The 20,630-nt window shown below is 49.5% G+C and overlaps 10 protein-coding genes across 10 annotated transcripts; 5 read left to right on the top strand and 5 right to left on the bottom strand.

The window, feature by feature from the left end:
- Positions 1-388: 388 nt before the first annotated feature.
- On the top strand, positions 389-2,982 carry N7511_002929 (Zn(II)2Cys6 transcription factor; the record flags this gene model as incomplete). Its single annotated transcript, XM_057125354.1, has 7 exons — positions 389-564; positions 639-1,148; positions 1,217-1,741; positions 1,799-1,937; positions 1,988-2,064; positions 2,114-2,187; positions 2,237-2,982. The coding sequence occupies 7 exons, from the start codon at positions 389-391 to the stop codon at positions 2,980-2,982; spliced, it is 2,247 nt and encodes a 748-aa protein (XP_056987513.1).
- A 566-nt stretch (positions 2,983-3,548) lies between these two features.
- Positions 3,549-5,662, top strand: N7511_002930 (3-oxoacid CoA-transferase; the record flags this gene model as incomplete). Its single annotated transcript, XM_057125355.1, has 9 exons — positions 3,549-3,831; positions 3,905-4,189; positions 4,264-4,450; positions 4,523-4,821; positions 4,872-4,951; positions 5,007-5,038; positions 5,090-5,207; positions 5,258-5,479; positions 5,528-5,662. The coding sequence occupies 9 exons, from the start codon at positions 3,549-3,551 to the stop codon at positions 5,660-5,662; spliced, it is 1,641 nt and encodes a 546-aa protein (XP_056987514.1).
- Positions 5,663-5,824: 162 nt separating this feature from the next.
- Positions 5,825-6,775, bottom strand: N7511_002931 (uncharacterized protein; the record flags this gene model as incomplete). Its single annotated transcript, XM_057125356.1, has 2 exons — positions 5,825-6,514; positions 6,578-6,775. 2 exons carry the CDS (start codon positions 6,773-6,775, stop codon positions 5,825-5,827), a joined length of 888 nt encoding a protein of 295 aa, XP_056987515.1.
- A 382-nt stretch (positions 6,776-7,157) lies between these two features.
- N7511_002932 (uncharacterized protein) lies at positions 7,158-9,123 on the top strand (the record flags this gene model as incomplete). The annotated part of the gene is made up of 9 exons (XM_057125357.1): positions 7,158-7,279; positions 7,332-7,487; positions 7,541-7,715; positions 7,765-7,858; positions 7,905-8,172; positions 8,218-8,347; positions 8,417-8,783; positions 8,858-8,942; positions 9,006-9,123. The coding sequence occupies 9 exons, from the start codon at positions 7,158-7,160 to the stop codon at positions 9,121-9,123; spliced, it is 1,515 nt and encodes a 504-aa protein (XP_056987516.1).
- Positions 9,124-9,299: 176 nt separating this feature from the next.
- On the bottom strand, positions 9,300-10,528 carry N7511_002933 (uncharacterized protein; the record flags this gene model as incomplete). Its single annotated transcript, XM_057125358.1, has 2 exons — positions 9,300-10,335; positions 10,452-10,528. The coding sequence occupies 2 exons, from the start codon at positions 10,526-10,528 to the stop codon at positions 9,300-9,302; spliced, it is 1,113 nt and encodes a 370-aa protein (XP_056987517.1).
- Positions 10,529-10,941: 413 nt separating this feature from the next.
- N7511_002934 (putative MFS transporter) lies at positions 10,942-12,463 on the bottom strand (the record flags this gene model as incomplete). Its single annotated transcript, XM_057125359.1, has 4 exons — positions 10,942-11,325; positions 11,372-11,513; positions 11,559-12,017; positions 12,093-12,463. 4 exons carry the CDS (start codon positions 12,461-12,463, stop codon positions 10,942-10,944), a joined length of 1,356 nt encoding a protein of 451 aa, XP_056987518.1.
- A 397-nt stretch (positions 12,464-12,860) lies between these two features.
- On the bottom strand, positions 12,861-14,638 carry N7511_002935 (cytochrome P450; the record flags this gene model as incomplete). The annotated part of the gene is made up of 4 exons (XM_057125360.1): positions 12,861-13,549; positions 13,621-14,201; positions 14,264-14,456; positions 14,506-14,638. The coding sequence occupies 4 exons, from the start codon at positions 14,636-14,638 to the stop codon at positions 12,861-12,863; spliced, it is 1,596 nt and encodes a 531-aa protein (XP_056987519.1).
- Positions 14,639-15,152: 514 nt separating this feature from the next.
- N7511_002936 (putative cytochrome b5 reductase) lies at positions 15,153-16,624 on the top strand (the record flags this gene model as incomplete). Its single annotated transcript, XM_057125361.1, has 2 exons — positions 15,153-15,282; positions 15,330-16,624. 2 exons carry the CDS (start codon positions 15,153-15,155, stop codon positions 16,622-16,624), a joined length of 1,425 nt encoding a protein of 474 aa, XP_056987520.1.
- A 615-nt stretch (positions 16,625-17,239) lies between these two features.
- On the top strand, positions 17,240-18,958 carry N7511_002937 (uncharacterized protein; the record flags this gene model as incomplete). The annotated part of the gene is made up of 1 exon (XM_057125362.1): positions 17,240-18,958. The coding sequence occupies one exon, from the start codon at positions 17,240-17,242 to the stop codon at positions 18,956-18,958; it is 1,719 nt and encodes a 572-aa protein (XP_056987521.1).
- A 236-nt stretch (positions 18,959-19,194) lies between these two features.
- N7511_002938 (uncharacterized protein) lies at positions 19,195-19,944 on the bottom strand (the record flags this gene model as incomplete). Its single annotated transcript, XM_057125363.1, has 1 exon — positions 19,195-19,944. The coding sequence occupies one exon, from the start codon at positions 19,942-19,944 to the stop codon at positions 19,195-19,197; it is 750 nt and encodes a 249-aa protein (XP_056987522.1).
- Positions 19,945-20,630: the final 686 nt, after the last annotated feature.

Here is a 20,630-nt window from a genome sequence, read left to right on the forward strand (position 1 = left end):
GATAGGCGGTGTATTCTAGATAACAAGGCGGTCTAGATGTCGGTACCTACTGTACATCTGACCAACCGAAAAAACTGCTAACACAGGCGTTCTACGTAACAAGGGGAGAAAAGTACTGGAATGTCACAAAAAGTAAATATCTTCTTCAATCCTGAAAAAAGAAAAACAAAAAAGAAACGCTCACTCGAGGACGGTGTTTTAGGAATAGCCGAACGCGGGGGTCGAACCCGCAGCCTTAAGATTAAGAGTCTTACGCTCTACCGATTGAGCTAGCCCGGCCGGGCTGTTGAAAGGGCATCAACTTATGGCTACATAAGCTAGAACTATTTTCTCTTACCTCCACTTCCCGTTTGACTCGGACATTAGGGTGGTCCTAATCAACAACGCGATGGAGCAGTCGGGCCAACGCTCCCATGCAAAACAAGCCGCATGTCTGAGTTGCCGACGAAGCAAGATCCGCTGTAATCGCACAGCAGGTGAGACTAGCTGCGATAAATGTAAGCAGACTGATGCGGAGTGCATTGTGCCAAATCACCACCTTGGCAGACAGAAGGGAGTGAAGAAGTGAGTTAGAAGCGAGGGAGAAAACCCAGCATTCCAATCCACGAAGGGATAAATGGAAGCTAACATGTGGACAGCAAACGCAAGGGCCTGGAAAAGGCGATTCATCAGATTGAACAGGCCATCAAAAGACCGAGGATTGACTCCGGCGATGACGATGCGCAAAGAGCCATCTCTGGGCTCCAGGAACTCCTCAGTCAAGTTCAGGGCCATTTAATGCAGGGTGATCAAGATGTTTTTTCTGATGGTCCGGGGCCAGGTAATGATCACGATTCTGACCCGCCTTCGCTGCGCGATAGCAAGGTAGATGAGAGTCTTACTCTGGACGATGCGGAGAATCCGTTACAATTGCTAGCCAGAGCCTCTGATCTGCAGCTTTCGCCAACGGACTTGCGCCGGGCTCCTAGGTCTTCGCTGCCTTTGCCGGGTGCTCCGTTGGCGGTGTCGCAGGAACACGCGATGCCCGGAGAGCCGAGCGCGAAGTCATTCTTCGTGCCGGCCAGAGCAAATTTAGATGTTGGACCTGAGGTCGACCCTGTAGATCTGGGCTTGGTCACTTTCGACGAGTCAGAATCTCTGTTCTCATTGTGAGTAACATATGTCCGCCTCGAGCTAGGTGGTATGATATCAAAAGTGATACTGACGTTCTCATCAGCTTTTATCAAAATCTCGCTCACACGCGATGGGGTCTCGATCCATTAATACATACACCCTCATTTGTGCGCTCTCAATCCGCGTTTCTGTTCACATCGATTATGGCTGGTGCGGCTTTATTTCTACCATCTGCAGCCGCTTTATCTAAAAGATTATCTCGGCATTGCAAATGGCTCGCAAAGAGGGTCATTACAAAACGGCATAGGTCTGTCGAGATTGTCTTGGCTTTTATGGTAAATGTGCCCTGGATGTCCCCCGGCGATAGTCTTGGGGATGACGATACCTGTTCATATATAGCCATGGCTTTGACTGTTGCTTTGGATTTGTCTTTGAACAAGATTATCTCTCCATCTGCGAGCTTTGATCATGATCTTCTGAATCACTTAGCTCGGGCGGATTGTATCGATGCCAGGAGGGCTCTGCATATGGATGGATTTGATGATGTTGATCCATCCACTGAGTGGGGTCTGCGTTTGCTTCGGCGGCGTGAAAGGGCTTGGATTGCTTTATTTGTTGTCGAAAGGGGGTAAGTTGAAATCTTTTGCCTTTTCTTGGTGAAATACATGTTCTGACTTCGGAGAAGTGTTTGTCTTGCTCGTGGACGAAGCTATACAGTTCCTCCGACTGCGCTTATTGAAAATTGTGACCGTTGGCATTTATCCAATGTTGCTGATTTGCGTGATGGTCCTATGAACTCCATGGCAGTTCTTCGCAGAGATTTGGTAAGAATATTTATGCCAAAGTTCGACTATGATACTAATCGCGAACCCAGGACGGACTATTCAAGAGAGTCAAATCCAGCTGTGATAGTTACCGAATCATTGATACCGGCTCAGAAGCCGCTCAATCGTACGAGTCACTATAATAACTGAAACTCTTCCTGCTGACTGCGAAATAGGATCAAAAAAACCATACAAGCCTTCTATGAACGATGGTACGCAACCTGGGCCCTATCAATTGGTGAGGGTGACAGTAAGTACAGACAAATACAGCCGAAAGAGCCATATACTAACCCAGAAAGCACGTTCTCTTCCTCCATACGTCGAAATTCTCGTAACACACACCCAACTCTCAACGTACGGCGGCGTAATCAACCACCCAACAGCTCCCCTCGAAGTAAAACGTTTCTTCCGCGCTGCAGGCCTCTCAGCCGCTCTAAACGTCCTTCGAGCCGCTATCCAAGGTGAAGCCCGCCTAAAATCAATGCCTAACAATACAGTCATCATGATATCCTTCGCAGCCTGCTCAGCACTAAGTCTCAGCGTTACGCCCGGTGACAGCAGATCAAGTCTTGCGCCCAGTGTGCGAAACCTAATCGAAGAAACGGCTGGTGTTCTGGAAAGAGTCGGTGCAACACCTAGTCACCGCAATGGTTCATCGGTGCTTTATGGCCGATTTCTGCGCGAGTTGATCCGGAGAGCTCCTGTCCTCCCACTTCCGTTACTCCATCCGCAATCCCAATTCCAATCCAATGGTGAACGTGTCAATATTTCTAATATTGACCTTCCTGAACCGGCTTTCCCTCCTATATCTTCAGGATTTGACAACCAAGACCCTCCATCGCAAGTTCCCCAGCCGCCAACATCGCTTCCACCTGAGAATATATGGTCTGAGCCGATGCATTTCTCGGCGATGTCGGATAACCAGATTGTTGATGCGGTCAATCGGGCTGGGACTGCATTCGGGTCATCAATTCCTGATGTCCCGCTTGATGATATGCTGAACTGGGATTGGCTTGATTTTGCGAATGCAGATTTTGGCTTATGACTACTGAAGATGGTGATTTTTTTGTTGTTTATTGATACCCATATTTTTGTGACTGTTTTATCTTTACGCTGGGTTGTATACTCTGAGAAGTATTAGTAGTAGCCTCGAGCAGCGTTAAGAAATTCATTTAAATTTCGCAGATCAGTTCATCGGGATGCTTTAGGCATAAACATGATTTACCACCGAAACCAAATGTACAGAGAAACGCAGTAACCACGCAATTCTACCCCATGTTTCCAGCATGGAGGTCGTCTTCGCTAGCCTCATAGTAAGCCGGGTCCTTGCAATGCTAAACAAGCATGGGTTGTCACAACAAAAGAGATATTTCATCTTGAAAGCGTAATATCCAAACGTCGTGGAAACATTGGGACAAACAAGAGCATGACCTGCCAAAAAAAGAACATAACGTAAGCAAAAAAAAAGACCCGAAACCAAACGACGTCAGACTCGGCACAGTCGGCTTCGGCCTCCAAAAGTAGCTCCGATCACCGAACCCAGTCAACAATTTAATAGCTCAAACTACTCCAACTTTCCCCCATTGTACTCTCCAAAACACAAAGCACAAAATGGCAGCGCTTCGTATCTCTACAGCGACATTGTCGCGTAAAGCAATCACAGCGAGCCGACCCCGTCTCTACCTCGGAGTACGCGCTGGCCTACGCCCTCTTCAGCCAACCAGCTCCACAAGCATTAACTCACGATACTCCACGACCGCACCGTTACAATCACTCGCGCCGAAGGTCGAGCGTGGTGGATCAAAGCTATTCAAAGATGCCGATGCTGCGGTCGCAGATGTGAAGAGTGGCTCAACGATTCTCAGTTCTGGATTTGGGCTTTGCGGGGTTGCCGGTATGTGTTGCGCCAACAAGGTACTTTTGATATCGGGAATGAGGGAGCTGATTTGATTTGATTTTCTGTATAGAAACATTAATCAATGCCATGCACCGTCGAGGTGTCGATTCATTACATTCCTTGACAGCCGTATCGAACAACGCCGGTTCCGCAGGCAAGGGCGGCCTTTCGACGCTATCGCAGAATGGCCAGTTAAATCGCTTGATTCTTTCTTATTTGGGCAATAATAAGACTCTTGAGAAGAATTACTTAACTGGTAAAATTGCTATCGAGCTTTGTCCGCAGGGGACTTTGGCTGAGAGGCTTCGTGCTGGTGGCGCTGGTATTCCGGCATTCTTCACGCCGACTGGTGTTCGTATGTATACATCTCTTCATTTGTTTGTCATTGAGAGTAGATTTCGGTGTATTGACATGGAACTTTTAAAACAGACACTTTCATCCAGGAGGGTAAGATCCCCGTGCGCATGGATGAATCTGGTAAAGTCCTTGAATCGGGCAAGCCGCGTGAGAGTCGGGAGTTCAATGGCAAGACTTATCTGATGGAGACTGCCTTGACGGGCGATGTGGCAATTCTTCGGGCCTGGAAGGCGGATGAGGCTGGTAACTGCGTGTTCAGGTTCGTTCTTCATCAATTTCTCTCGTACGAAATGTATACGGAAAGGGCTAACTCGTATCGCTCTTTCTTTAGATACACGACCAAGGCATTTGGTCCAATCATGGCCAAGGCAGCAACTCTCACCATTGTCGAAGCCGAGAATATCGTTCCTGTCGGCTCTATCGATCCCAATGATGTCGATTTACCCGGAATCTTTGTGGATCGTATTGTGCCCGCAACAGACGAAAAGCATATTGAAAATAAGAAGTTGCGCTCTGACGAGGCTAGTGCGACTGGGTCTGCTAGGGATGCAGCGCAGATTCAGAGGGAGCTTATTGGTCGGAGGGCTGCTAAGGAGTTGAAACCTGGGTTCTACGTGAACCTTGGTGTTGGTATGTATTTGTAGCTCTGTGACGGCTGTTCGTGGCTGACTTGCTTCCAGGTATTCCCACTTTGGCACCTTCTTTCTTACCGAAGGATGTGAAGGTTTGGATCCAGTCTGAGAATGGTATTCTGGGAATGGTAGGTTCAACAAATGTAGGGCTTTGAGATGACTTCTCTAACTCGTTTGATTTAGGGCGACTATCCCACTGAACAGGAAGTGGATGCGTATGTCTTCCAGCTATCCATTTAATATCTTATGATCTAACATGCATACAGGGATATCATCAATGCAGGAAAGGAGACCGTCACTCTCGTCCCTGGTGCTGCTACATTCGACAGCACCGAGTCCTTTGGCATGATCCGAGGAGGCCATGTTGACGTTTCTATTCTTGGGGTTTGTAGCCCCATTACGACCAAATGATTATCTGCTGACAAGTTCAATAGGCTCTTCAAGTGAGCGCTAATGGTGATTTGGCAAACTACATGATCCCCGGAAAGGTATTCAAGGGTATGGGTGGAGCTATGGACCTTATCTCAAACCCAGACAAGACCAAGATTGTGGTTGCCACTAGCCATGTCGCTAAGGATGGATCACCCAAGATTGTGCAGAAGTGTAGCTTGCCTCTGACTGGTGCTAATGTTGTCAGCACTATTATAACAGACCTGGTACGTGGTGTGATTGAGTATGAAGAACAGCGGCTGACAGTTGTATAGTGTGTGTTCCAGGTTGACAGAGCTACCGGAAAGCTCACGCTGACGGAGCTCGCTCCCGGCGTTGAGGTTGAAGAGGTGCAGAGCAAGACGGACGCTGAGTTTGCGATTGCTGACACGCTCGAGATCATGGAATAGATATAAACAAGCATGCATTTGGCATTTTCGAGGATATTTACATTTATTGTATATTGAAAATTTACCACATAGACAAACAAATTCAAACATATATACTGAATATAAAAATATAAACACAGTAAGCTAAACCATTAGCCTACCGAAATCTAAATCATCTGAAATCTACAACTTCGCCCGCCCAGGAGCGAAATTCGAGCCCTCTCCTCGCCCAATAGCACCCACAATAGCATCAACACTTTCTAAAATCCACAAATTCCCCTCATCACTCGCCAACCACTTAGCCCCAGTCTCCCCCTCAACATCCCCAACCCAAGACCCATCCTCAATCGCCTTCCTCAGACCAAAAACGTGCGAAGTAACCTGAGGCCCAACCCCACTCTGAGCCCTCAAACAAGCAACAGCAACAATAGAAGTCAAAACCCGACCCGCGGAAGTGCCCCCAAGCCTCTCACGCACGGGATCAGAAAGCAAAGCCCCATAGTTGGCATGCAAGATATGAACCGGCAAATCGGGGTGCGATTCAGCGAGCTTATCATACAACTTCGTCTCGAAGGGTCTGTAGATCGAATCCCAAAGCGCGTGGCCGCGTGCGCTTATCCCGGAAATGTTATCGGGTGTCGGTGCGCGTGTTGGGGTGCGAGTTAACTTTGCCGTTATTGACTCTGGGAGGCTTGCGCGGAAGGAGCCGAGGCAGTTGATCGTTCTAGGGATGCCGTTGAAGGAGATGCATTTCAGTCCGACTTCGCGCATTAATTCGGCTGTTTCGAGGGATTGGGTTGGTGTTGTTGTGCTCGCTAGGTTGTACAGCGCTGTTAGGGATTCCGGGGAGTTCATTGTCATTGTTGCTGCGGTCTAGGTCGGATTAGTCAATTTTGTTGACTATTTTCTTTGTTCCTTTTTGCTGCATGTACTCACGGATAGTGCGACCCATGATGGCTGCGAGATCTGTTTCGCTTGCGCGGTCTGCTGGATCTTCTGGTAGACCGAGGTTATGTTGGCTGGGGCGGGGACGGTGGATGGACGGGCGGCGGGGGCATTGATTAATGCCTTGAGGCTGGCGGAAAGTTTCGACATCTCTACCGATGAGCGTCTTCTGGAGGGATGTCGGGCCATTAAGAATGCGGATTGGAGTCCAAATCTCGGGCCCGATGATGGAAAGAGGATCCCGGAGGTCAGAAGTGGCCGCCGAGCGATACCGGGAGTCAGCAGTAACAAAACGGTACTCGGTGGGTGGTATTACGGTAATATTACAATGGCTCACCAAAATCCGGGGTTTTGCGGGGAACAAAAGAGGTCAATTAGCCTTTTCTGCTTGTTGGGTTGCTCGGCCCCAGATGTAGCGGCCGACGAGTTGGCTTGGGCCTATTTGTGTGCTCATCTTCCTCCACATTCCTCCTTTCTTTCTTTCCATTCTTGAATCTCTAGTTTTCGATTGACAGACTGCCCAGAAAACCAAGACTTGTCCTGCGTCGCCAAGATTTCATTTACCCACTTTATGGATTCCAAATCGAAGGTGGAGGAACTGGAGGAGGCAAAGCCCACCCCTCTCAATCGATATGGCGACCATGCGCAACAGGAGAAACTAACGCGGAGGATACTACTGAAATTGGATACGCGGTTAGTCTTGCACCTATCAATCCAAAGACAGCGGCTGATAAATTGCTTCTAGAATTCTTCCTATGCTGGCACTGCTGTTTCTGTGTTCTTTTCTTGATAGGACAAATGTCGGCAATGCGAAGATTATTGGCTTAGAGGAGGACCTTTCTATTTCTGATCATCAATACGACGTTGGTTTGGCTGTGTTCTATCTTACCTATATCTGCAGGTGCGTTTGTTCCAGCCATTATACCAGGCGATTGACAGCTAACCTGTATGCAGTGAATTGCCGAGTAATCTGGTGCTAAAGAAGGCATCGCCAAAGCTTTGGCTCCCATTTTTGACGGCTATCTGGGGTATCATCACCATGTGTCTTGGGTTCGTGCAAAACTTCGCTGGTTTTGTGGCTGTTCGCGCATTGTTGGGTATTGCGGAGGGTGGCTTACTCCCGGGAATGGTATGTTCAGGGCAGAGACTGGAAATACGGAAGCTCATTGAAACAATAGGTGTTATATCTGTCTACATTCTATCGAAGGGGCGACCTTGCTCTACGAATTGGTCTGTTTTACACAGCTGCTTCTTTGTCCGGTGCATTTGGGGGTATGTTCTTCTTCTACCAATGACCAGCTCCATACTGACTGATTAGGTCTTCTTGCCCGTGGACTAGCTGAAATTGGACCTCGTGGAGGTTTAGAAGGCTGGCGCTGGATCCTTATCATCGAGGGACTTTTGGTTCGATGTTCAATCTCAAAAATGGCTAGTGTAATTGCTAACAAACGGCAGACATTCCTCTGCGGAGTCCTGAGCTTCTTCGTCCTTCCGAACAGCATAGAATCAGCATCTTTCCTGACTAGCGAGGAGAAAGAATTTGGCCGGGAGAGATTGATGCTTGATAATCCCAGGACTGTAGAAGGGTAAGCCATCATCTATACTTGATTTTACGCCACTAACAAACCCAGAACCCTAGCATCAGAAGCAGAATCTTTCAAATGGTCAGAAGTCCGCCGCGGTGTCCTAGATCTACAAGTATGGCTCTCCGCAACAGCTTACTTCGCCATCCTATCAGGCCTGTACTCTTTCGGTCTATTCGTACGTACCCACTCCATCTGGATCCACGTCTCTCTCTACACAAAAAAGTCTTTGACTAAATAAATACAGCTCCCAACCATAATCAAGAATCTCGGCTTCGCCAAAGATGCAAACGAAGTCCAACTCTGGTCGGTGATCCCCTACGCCGTCGCAGCAGCAGTCACCGTGGTAGTGGCAATTATTTCGGATCGTCTTCGCCTGAGAGGTGTCGTCATGCTATTCACCCTTCCAGTTGCTATAATAGGCTACGCTGCCATCGCCAATATTCACTCGCCGCGCGTTCAATATGGCATGACTTTCCTCATGGCCACTGGAATGTACGCTAGTGTGCCTTGTATTCTGGTTTGGTTGTCGAATAATTCCGCTGGACATTATAAAAGGGCTACGACTTCGGCTATGCAGTTAGCTATTGCCAATGCTGGAGGTTTTGTTGCAAGTATGTCTCCCTATGTTCTATTTTCTTTTGACTTTCTTGATATAAGTTCATGAGGTTGACAACTGGTATTTTAGCCTTCAATTATCCATCCAAGGATGGCCCTCTCTTCCATCGTGGACATACTATTATTCTTGGCTTATTGTGTTTCGCTTGGTTTATGTGAGTTTATCCATCCTTTACATTGCAGGTCATGGAATTCGCATAAATGCTGATATTATATAGGATTCTACTTAACGTGCTCTACTGCGCGAAAATTAACCGAGACAAGAAGAATGGCAAATATGACCGGTACGCTGGTTACAACGACGACCGGAACCCAGAATTTATGATGATCCTTTGAACTCATATTGAAGTCCATCTATAGCTCTAAGTTAATATGTGTATGAAGCAAATTACGAGTCCAATGAAAACGCACTTGCACAACAAATAACGGATCATAAAACGTCTTGTCATTTCTCGCACGTGTAGTTCCATTTCGAACACGCCATAAGAATAAAGAAACATATTGGGTTGAGACTACCACGACCACCAAGAACTATGCCACCAAACCTGCCTCGTGGCCCCCTTCAAATCATCAGTACTAATGACATCAACATCCTCACTCAAGAGAAAGTCCCACACAAGGTTCCTGAGTCCAATAGGCCAACTCGGATTTCCCCAGTATCGAACCTTCAACCCTAGTTCATGGGCAGCCTGGACTTGACCCCGGAGCGTTTGGAGCTGTGTATCTGAGAATCGACCCAACTGGAGAGACCCGATTGCTTTGCGGAAGTCGACAGAAGCGTAATAACTGTTATTCGGGTTGAAAGGTGAACCCAGAAGTCGTGCATTTGGGTCATTGTGCACAGTTGTAGTTCGATTTACTGTTTCATCCACCGTGAATTGCGTGAGGTGATCAAGCGGTGCATCAAAGAAGACATCCCGATACGTCGCACTTGACAGCACATCCGAAAATGAAATATTACCACTGGCCACGACCGTAATAGGCCGCATGGACACACCACCAGCGCTCTCATTGAAATGCGTCAAATACCCCCTCTCCCGAAGTGGCGCAAGCGCTTCCAAGAGAAGCGGCCAGAGTGCATCGCCGTCGGCTTTGGAATCAACAAGTAAAACGAGGGTTTGTGTTGGATCATTTGCGAACACGCCGAAGATGTCAACCTTGTTACCATCCTTGTTGTCATCCATATTTTCACCATCTGGAACCTCACTACTCGAAGGATGGTTATGCATATCAAGCATCGTGACCAGAGGGTCCAGATAGAGACTTTTCAAGGATCCACGTAGCACTGTGTGTTTCGAATGCCCAACAAGTATCTCATCACGCCATGGCCAGATGTCAACCTCGACGCTGATACATCCCGCCGAGAGTGCTGAGTGGAGGGGCACGTGGCGCCAGTGATCGTTATGGCTGTGGCAGCGGACTGGAGTGACGCCGTGCGTAGACCAGTTTGAGTATGGGGATTGCTTGGAAGGGTAGGTGATTAGCTCAAGGTCTTGGAGGTGGGCCTTGAAGTTCTTGGCTAAGAGAGCGAGGAGGTTTAGGATACCACTGCTAAATGAGTAAGTTTGCCTTTAATGTTGCATGCTTTTGTCTTTTTGTGAACTTGTGTGAACTTGTGTGAACGAGGGAGAAGAGAGGTTGGGATAGGATCAGAAGGCACGTACAACATCACAATCAAAACCCACAACGGCCGCTGGATACCTCTGCAAAAGATCGCTCTTGCAGATCGAGGTTCGGCCATGCAAAGCGGATGAGAGCATGTCCAAATCGAGGACATGCTGAGACAGCTAATTTTCATTTCCAAATGGTCTTTGGGTTGTGGTTGAGGGAGATGACTGGGATGGGCGTTAGGGTTGGGTTGGCCACTGCGCCAAGAGGACGTAGAAAGCTTGGCTGCGGGTGGGAAGCTTGGGATTAACTTACAGAGGCACGCTCTATTGGAGCGCATACGCAGATAAACGTGTACGTTCACGTACGGGGTGATGTCTGAGTGGGATTTGAAATGCATCTGCCTAGGGGGACGACGGGTTGTACAGGATGCGTGTTTAAATATGGTTTTAATTTTATGTACTCGCCGGGACTTGATAAGGGGCGCGAGGTGGTTCACTAGAAATACTTGATACTCATACTTACTCTTAAAAGATACACTATCGTTTAGTTTTCCTCGTCGGTTTCTTGCGCGGCAGGCTTGCGGGGCGCTTCTTTGCCGGCGAAGCTGGCCAACATACCCAGGTCGTAGACTACCTTCAAGCATCCTGCAATCATGAAGGAGACGCCGAAGAGACCGTTACGTGCCAGGATACCTGTTAGCAGGGGGCCCATACTTTGGCTGGTTGTCTTGACCACGTTGACGGCTCCCATGATAGCCGTGCGCTTGTCTGCGGGGAGGGCTGCTGCAAGGAACGCAGAGCGGGGTGCTACGTCCATGCTCTGGGAGCTGGCTCGTAGAACGAGGAAGGTGAGGGCCAAGGGGAGACTAGATGGAACGGAGATCAAAGCCAAGCAGATAGCCGATGGGAGATGAGTGAAGACCATGGTCTGCGATAGTCAGCAATTGATCTGTGGGAGTGAAATGATTACCTACCTTGACATTTCCAATACGCTTGGCGAGAGATGTTGCGACCAGCATGGAGGCGGCGGAGATAATGTTTGTGGTGAAGAAGATTGTTCCAAGCTCGCCCTCGGGGAGAGAGAACTTGCGCTTGAAGAAGTATGTCATCCAGGATCTGCAATAGTCAGTGTTGGCCAATTCATCACATCGAGATACTCACAGAGAAGCTAGTCCAGAGGCAAATGCATCCAAACCGAACAGGATAAACAGTCGAATAACCAGCGACCACAAGTCCTTTTCGATAGACGCAAATAGGCCTTTCTTCTTAGGTGCCTCCTGCTGCTCAGGGGTAGGATCCAGCAGGGCGCGGGTTTCACCACTTTCAGGAGCATCCTCTTTCTGAACCTCGACCTTGCCACTCAAACCCAAAGTAAGAAGGAGCTTGACTATGCCAACACCGGCATAGACGAAGAAAATAATCCGACAGGCGGGAATAAACTCCCAACCATGAATGGACTCCAACGAATTAATAATCCAGCCACAGACCAGCATGCCCAATGCGGAACCCGCAGTCCCAATAAGCGAATACCAAGCAAAAACATCACTTAGTTTTTCATGAGGCGTGAGATGCGCCAAAGTCGACTCCTCCACGGCGCGGAAAGGACCGATCTCATTCCCACTGCCAAGAAGTTAGCACTGCGCCCCACCAGATCAGATAAAAAAAACGCGATCAGCTCAGCTCCAGAAAACTCACCTCGGACTGATAACACCAAAGACAGCCGCAGCCAAAAGCGCCCAATAGTTGCCGAAGAAGCCAAAAACGAGCCCGCTGCCAGCCATCAATGCCGATCCAAGCGATAAGACCGCCTTGCGACCCATCGCGTCGGCAAACAGCGTCAGGAAGAAACTAATCACCACATCGCCGACCAGCGTCAATGTCATGAATAATCCAATGCGATCATCTGAGTGTCCAATGGCGGATAGGTATGACGCGAGAATGAGGGTTGAGCCGCCGTATGCGAAGAGTCGGACGAATCGCTGGGCGCAGAGGAGCTTGACGTCCAATGTGGAGTGCCACATTGTGACGAGGCCAAGCTCATTTAGAGCATTGGTGAGGAAGCCCATTTTGGTGAGGTGAGGTGAGAAGGTGAAGAAGAGACGAGAAAGAAGACGGGTCATTTAACTCCGAGAAAAAGTTCGGGGTTCGTGCCGCCTTCGGCGTTCATGTAAGCTTTTGGGTGTTTTTTTCTTGCTGCCTGGAAAGCTGATGGATGGAAGAGGGTCTTGAGAGTCTTGAGGGTCTTTTCTTTGTTTGCTGATTGGTTCACGGGTTTTAATCTGATTAATCTGACGTATGAAAATAAATACTGGGGGATAGACAGGGCTTCGTGCCGGTATGTCATTCTACTTAGTATAAGCTGTAAGTTATAAGTTATATACTTGGCATTAACTTACTTGATTTACTCGGTATACTTGCAAGAGAACACAATTAGATGGTTATATACAAGGACACGATCTCCTTCTAGTTTTCTGTCTTAACAGGCCACTTCACCCGCCGCTCAGCACGAACATACAAATTCGTCGGCCGAATCAACTGGAACATAGGATCATACTCGACAGCGCCATCATTCTCACGCGTAAAGCGATACCGATACAGCAGCTTGGGGAGGAAAACCTTGACCTCCTGCAGCGCAAAACTGAAACCAATACACATCCTAGGCCCCGCAGCAAACGGCACATACGCAGCCTTATGTCTGTTCTTGACATCATCCGTATCCCATCGATCAGGATCGAAGCGCGCGGGGTTGTTCCACACGGCGGGATTGTTGTGGATGTGGTGTAGGGCTGGGATGACGATTGCATCCTGGGGCAGCTTGTAACCGCCGGGCAGGATCATGTCGACGCGTGCTGTACGTGCCGGTTGGTAGGAAGGGTTGTGGCGGCGTTGGGTTTCCTTGATGAATTTGTCGAGGAAGGTAAGACGGTCTGTGAGGTCGGCGGTCATGGGCGTGTTTTCATCAATGTCGTTGTCGATCAGTTCTTGAAGGAGGCGCTCTTGCATTCCTTCGTAGTTGACCAGGGAGTAGAGGAGCCAGGAGAGGAGGGAGCTTGTTGTGGTGAAGCCTGCGCCGGTGGCGACGACTAGGGCTTCCATTAGACTGGTTTTGGGGAGTTTTTCGCCTTTGTTGTCTGTGGCGCGGATGATGTAGTCTGATCTATGTTAGTACGTTTTCTATTTTCCACCCTTTCCTTCTTGAAGTGGTAAGTTAAATGTCACGTACCAATCATGTTATCCGCCTTCAATGCAGCATCCTGTAACGGCAAATCTTCAACACCACCCCGGGAAGCATTGGCAATAGACTCGTTGACCATTTCAATAATGCGTCCACGGGCATCTCTCAGCCGTTTAGGATCTCCAAAGGGCATCTTGGCATACCAATCACCACGAGCAGTAACCTTCTTGTTAAGCTCCAATGACTCCGCAATGCGGTAGACAAGTTCGTGAGGCGGCGCATCAACAGCAGAGAAATGCTTAAAGTCCATACCAAGAACTAACTTGCCAACGGCCTGCGAACCCAGCTTAAGCATATACTGGTAAACGTTCCACGCCTCACCACGCTCATCAAGCTCGTCAAAGACGCTAAACGCATCTTCGACGGTCTCCTGCATGGTCGGCGCATAGTGTCGCACAGCCTTCGGTCCTAATGCCGGAGGCAGGAACTTGTGTGCTGCACGCCATTCTGGTGTATCGGTGTCACCGAGGAAGACACCTGCTTGCTGGTTCTTGATTGGGTGGAGGGGTGGCCTTCTTGAATCTTCTTGGTGAAGAAGTCTGACTCGGCGAAGACGATTGAGGAGAGTTCTGGGTCGTTGGTTTGGTATACTGTTCGGCCCATGTTTGTTGTGCGAATGATCGGGCCGTACTGATCGAATAGACGCTGGTGGTTGCCCAGGTGGTCTGGGTAGATCTCAAAGAAATTGCCTACGAAGGGGAGGCCTTTTGGTCCTGGGATTTCTCGGACGGATTTGCCATCTATTGAGATGGCGATTGGAGTTTCACAAGCCAGCAGCTCTGCTGGAGTGCTGAGAGTGGCATCTTCGGTTTGGAAGCCAATGCCTAGGTTTCATTAGAAATGTTGAATGGGAAATGTTGGTGGGTATTTTACCGTTTGGCTCGACGATTGCAAATTGACCGGCAATTAATAGCTGGAGGCCTTCGATATCGGTGTTGGACTCGATATCAACGCCTCGGGCTGAGGTGATGGCCTCGCCCAGCAAGTAGAACTGTTTCGCAGGCATTGTATAGATGGGAATAGTGCGATTGCAAATTTGTTATCAACCAGGGCCCGCTAATATTTATAGGAATCATGCCATTTGGAAAATATCCATTGAAATTGCATAACTCCACCGAGTCCAATGGTCCAAATCTCATTCGTAATTCCCATTGCTTAGTGAAGTATGTAGTTAGGGGTCATAACTCCAAACAACCTCGGTCCGTTCGATGTTTTAGACTCAAGACCCACCACCAACACCCTTATTGGCCGGAATTTAGATATCGGGATCCCGTCTCTTGTTTTCGTGTCGGAGATCTCTCAAGTTTGTGCAAAGACCGACGATAATTGTGGTTTCGGGCTGTCGCGTTCGGCACCAAGTTGCCGTTGAACGGATAGGGCTCCACTTGTTTCTTGACGGAGGCCGAGGTTGCTATCTCACTGCATTTTATGCAGGAGTGGATGCTGGGTAATTTCTTGGGTTTGATTTGCTTTTAAGGTCTTGGTCCCTTGGGAATTTATTTCGTGTCATATCTCTCACAATGCCCGTCCCAGAAACTAAAGAGCTTCAGGCTGAATGGAAGGCCGATGTGGTGCTTCCGGAGTATACATTGAAAGATGTTGCTGCACACAACACAAAGGGTGATACCTGGATGGTCATCCATGGACAAGGTATGTTGAATTAATAGATCTGCAATACACTCACTAACCTGTCACAGTCTTTGATCTCACTGAATACTTGCAAGATCACCCTGGAGGTGCAGAGGTCTTGGTCGAGGTAGCCGGTACAGATGCCACCGCCGACTATGAGGATGTCGGTCACTCCGAAGATGCTCGCGAAATTATGCAGCCTTTCCTGATCGGAACATTGAAAGACGCCCAGCAGTACGTGCGGCCTAAGGCAGTGCGCGTGGTCTCGCAAAAGACAGAAGAAGCCACTCCCTCTTCATCAAAGGCTCTCCCGGCCATCGCTGCTCTGAGCAGTCTGATTCCAGTCTGTTACATTCTCAACCGCACCAATTACCTGAACAATGGTTTGGGTGCCATCTCCCAACTCATCCCACACCAAATCAAAAGTCTCCGCCTCCCGCACGGTGGCTTCATCAATGGCTTCTTAGCGGCCAGCGCCATCTCCACAGTAGTGGGAATATTTGCCGCTAAGCAAGCCAACCGCTTCACGAAAATCGACTCAGGCTTCATGCGCTACCCACCACACATGAAAGCCAAAAAAGTAATTCGCATTGACCCCCATCTCACCCGGGGCGTCCTCGAACCCCAAACCTACCAACGCCTTCCACTAGTCGAAAAGACCGAACTAGCACCCAACGTCTACCGCTTCATCTTTGCCCTGCCAACAAAGACAAGCGTGCTAGGCCTCCCCATCGGCCAGCACGTGGCTATCCGCGCCAACATTGACGGCACAACCGTCACTCGCTCCTACACCCCAACATCCAACAACACAGACCGCGGCCGCATCGAACTAGTAATAAAATGCTACCCTGACGGCCAACTCAGCGGCCAATACCTGGCCCACCTCCAGCTCGGCGATGAAGTCGAGTTCCGCGGCCCCAAGGGCTCAATGCGCTACACCAAGAGCCTGTGCAAGAAGATCGGCATGGTGGCCGGTGGCACTGGCATCACGCCTATGTACCAACTCATCCGGGCGATCTGTGAAAACGACACCGACACCACGGAGGTCAGTTTGATCTATGCGAACCGCAGTGAAGCAGATATCCTCTTGCGCGCTGAGCTTGAGCGCTTTGCTCGTCTCTACCCGAAGAACTTCAAACTTTGGTATTTGCTGGATTCTGCGCCTGAGGGGTGGGCTTATGGATCTGGGTATGTGGATCAGGAGGTGCTCAAGTCGCGCCTTCCAGGCCCTGCGGAGGACACGAAAATCATGTTGTGTGGGCCTCCTGGCATGGTCAATGCGACTAAGAAGAATTTGGTTTCAATGGGTTTCGTGAAGCCAGGGGTTGTCTCTAAGATGAGTGATCAAATCTTTTGTTTCTAGTTCTAGAATTGGTTAGGCTGTGGCCTGATACGGTAATTGCCGAGGTTCAAATTAAGGTGCATTTAAGTTTTTTGTTGGGATTTTTGAATTGACCAATGGGACTAAATGTGAATATCAGTTGCGGCCCCGTCGCCTAAACGCGTTGGTGTGCGGGTTCGAGAAAAATCTGCCGTCTCGGGGAGAGATTCCGAGTATCTGCGACGGGTTTTCCCGAAGTTATGAATGGTGGAGCTTAATCAGACAGAGATTGAGCCGAGGTCTGTTGGACTGTCAGATCTCCAAATACTCGGCGTGTTCCTTTCAAAGGGAAGAGTCGAAGTGAAGAAAGAAACAACCTTGGACAGAGTTGGCTGCAGCTAATGATAGTGGATCCCCAGCGGCCAATCAAACGATGCTGACCAAGCTCCCTCAAAGTCGGCAATGCTTGGCAGCAAATCTCTACACAAGGCAAACTGTTGATGCCAGTCTCTTACAACCTACAATCCTTCCAAAAGTAGATGATATCTTGATCTTTGTTTTATCTCTTACATTCATTTTGCACTCTGTATCTCACTGCTCAATCGCACCCAATTTGAATTTTCATATCAGGTCCCTTGAAAACATCCAGCCTCGACCATGTCAGGCCCCGGAATCAACGAGGCCGCTGTGCCGTACTCCAGCATGGCTGGCAAGCTAGACTCAAAACTCCTTCAGGCACTCAAGGTCATGGAGTTCGAGTTTATGACCCCCGTGCAACACCGTGTTTTGACCGAACTCCCTACCTGGCGCAGTGATTGTCTCGTTCAGGCCAAGACAGGAACTGGCAAGACCCTTGCCTTCCTGCTGCCTGCGTTGCACTGCCTTGTCCAAGGCCAGGCAACTCCTCCAAAGGGCAAGGTTGCCATCTTGATCATCACCCCGACGCGAGAACTCGCCCAGCAGATTGCCAAGTCATGTGATCAACTAACATCGCAACTCGCCACACCTGTCAGGTGTGATATCGCCGTTGGTGGAACCAACAGGGCACCTGCATTTTCTCGTTTTATGAAGCAGACTCCTTCCGTTCTGGTGGCCACCCCTGGTCGTCTGAAGGATTACTTGTCCGATGAGGACTCAGCGGAGAAGCTGTCCAACATCCAGACTCTGGTTCTGGATGAAGCTGATACCATGCTCGAGAGTGGATTCATTCAAGACGTGAAGCAGATTCTCAGACTTATTCCCGCTAAGAGTGCTGGTTGGCAGGGAATGTGTTTCTCGGCTACCGTTCCTCCTAAGGTTAAGGATGTTGTTAGTGTGGTCTTGAAGCCAGGCTACACCAGCCTGTCCACCATTGAAAAGAATGAAGCACCAACTCACGAGAGAGTGCCCCAATACCACGTCCTGATGCCGTCCGTGACACAAACATTCACTACCCTTGCTTCACTTCTCAACCTCGAAATCAAGACCAGCTCCAAAATCATTGTCTTCGGTGTCACAGCCAACATGGTTGCTCTCTTTGCATCTGTCTTCTCCCAGGGCTTGACTCCTTTGAAGGTATTTGAGATCCACTCCAGACTCAACCAGCGCGCACGCACAAGAACCACAGAAGAATTCAAGGAAGCCGAAGCCGGAATCCTCTTCGCCTCAGATGTCATTGGCCGCGGTATGGATTTCCCCAACGTCGACCTAGTCATTCAGATCGGCTTGCCCTCCAACGGCGAGCAATATGTTCACAGAGTCGGCCGTACCGCACGTGCCGGAAATGACGGCCGCGCCATCATCCTCCTCACCCAAGGCGAGTCTTTCTTCATGAACCAAAACCGCCACCTGCCCATCAAAGCTCACCCCGCTACCGCCGCCATCAATGCCGGTGCAGACGCCTGCGTTGATCCCGTCACCCAGGCTATGTACAAAATCGACGAAGAGACCAAGCAACGCGCCTACTCATCATTCATTGGTTTCTTCGCTGGATCAGGTCTTATGCGCCAGCTCCGTCTCGACAAGCCCGGTCTCGTCCAACTTGCAAATGAAATGGCCATGAAGGCCATGGCTTGCCCCGAGCCCCCCGCCATGGACAAGAAGGTCGTTGGCAAGATGGGACTGAAGGGCGTTCCCGGCTTCAACTATGCTAGCGCCAGCGAATTGGCCGCTAGACGCGGTGGTGGTGGCGGTGGTCAACGCGGCCGTTCCCGCTCGAAGAGCAACACCCGCGAGCCCAAGATCAAGGGTCGTGATGCCTTAAGTCCTGGTGCTGGTCAGCGTGACGGCAGAGGTGGTATTGAGAAGAGACGTGGAGGAGGCGGTGGTGGCGGTAGAGGCCGCGGTGGACGTGGTGGAGGTCGTGGTGGTGGCCGTGGAAAGCCAAGAGGAGATTAAATCTTTCAAACTGAGCGTCATCTCATTTCCCCTATCATGCCGTTGAAAAAAGAAGTATCTACATAGACTATGCAATTCCCCATGTCAGATTAGACAAAGACCCAAGCCGAAACAGCCGACAGGCTCATGAAGTCAAATACAATCAGGTTCAAACCCATCTTGTCAATCCATAACTCCCATATATGTATATTCGTCGCCCTTCCCCGTATCTTCGCCAATATTATCAATTGACCATATTACCCAGCACCCTCGGTGCCATCCCGAGGCCGGCTAACAAACGCAGTTGGCCCACTCCTACCCTTCTTAATCCTAACATGAGCCCCAGCCCCGACATCCATTGTATACCGCTCAATCGGAGAAAACGCCCCCTTCGCCTCCTCCGAATTAGGGTAAAGCTTCACCTTCACCTTAGCAGGAGTTCGCACTTGCGGATAAAGAACGAAATGCGGAGGAGGGGTCGAGCCTGGCGCGATTCGAACAGTTTTCTTTTTCTTCAGTGTTGGAGCTGGCTCTGCCGGCTCTTCTGGTTTGGGCTCCGCAGGCGCTGGTTCAGGTGGTGCTGGTTCTGGTGAGTCTCTCAAGGTCTTGGAATTCCTTCGATGTTTCCGGCGGTGTTCTACTATTGCTCTTGGGGAGCGTCGGTAGCAGCAGTATAGCAGTAGTAAGAGGAATACAGTGCCGAGTATTGAGCCTATTATTGCGCCTTTGATAGGGCCCGACAGGCCGCCGCCGCTGTTGTCGTTGCTTCTGCTGCTACTGCTATCGTCGCCGCTAACGGTGATTGTGTTGCTTGAATTGCTTTCCGGGTCGTCGGTGAACGCATAGCTTGAAGGTGGCGTGAAGGTAAATGATCTACCGGTTTTGCTAACAGAGGGTTCGCGGATCAGGACTTTCGTCGCGCGGGGACCAGACGATCCCGGTGTTAAGGCTGAAGATGTTGAATCTGGCGGGATGGTCTGGGAGAGCTGGTGTATCACAGGTGCCATCGCCCTACCAGTGATACAGATCTAGATGACATCCTAGGTGGACTCTCCGGTCTCCGAGGAAGAAAGAAGAGGAGAGAGGAGGGTTTAATTCTGGGCCAGCGTGGCAGGTACATATAAGCGGGGGTTTGGTTTGGACTATGGGCATTGTGCGGATTGGTGCATGATGTGCTCCGTACATGCAGGATTATTGAAGGTCGGGGTTTGTTTTTTGTTGTTAGTTCGCGTTATTTGCCCGGCTTACTAGGGGTCTATAGTGGGTGCGTTGCATGCGGGTGGGTTGATCTTAATCAATCACCTTGGAGCATTTTTGGGGTTTCTGAGTTGTTCATGCAGCTTATTATGTGTGTTGGTGCATTCCAGGGTGTTTTATTAGCTTGATTTGGGCTAATTGATTGGAACTTGAGTGCTTTGGCGCCATTGGCTTTGCTCATGTATTACTTGGGTTGCAGCGACTTCTGCCCAACGACTGGTTTCATTTAGGGCTTTCGGGTCATTCGGATTTTTCGGTCGTGATTTTAGAGACTGAAGAGATGCAAGTTGGATTCTCGGCAATTGGATGCGAGGGAAACTCCAAAGATAGAAAAACAAAAAAAACTCCATTCAAAGCGAACATAAGATTGGGCAAAAAGAAGAACTTGATATGCTCACGCACCGACTTGAACGATGGACCTCGGCATTACTAGTGC

This window comes from Penicillium nucicola (genome assembly GCF_028828085.1).
Source record: "Penicillium nucicola strain IBT 29836 chromosome Unknown utg000002l, whole genome shotgun sequence".
Taxonomy (NCBI): domain Eukaryota; kingdom Fungi; phylum Ascomycota; class Eurotiomycetes; order Eurotiales; family Aspergillaceae; genus Penicillium; species Penicillium nucicola.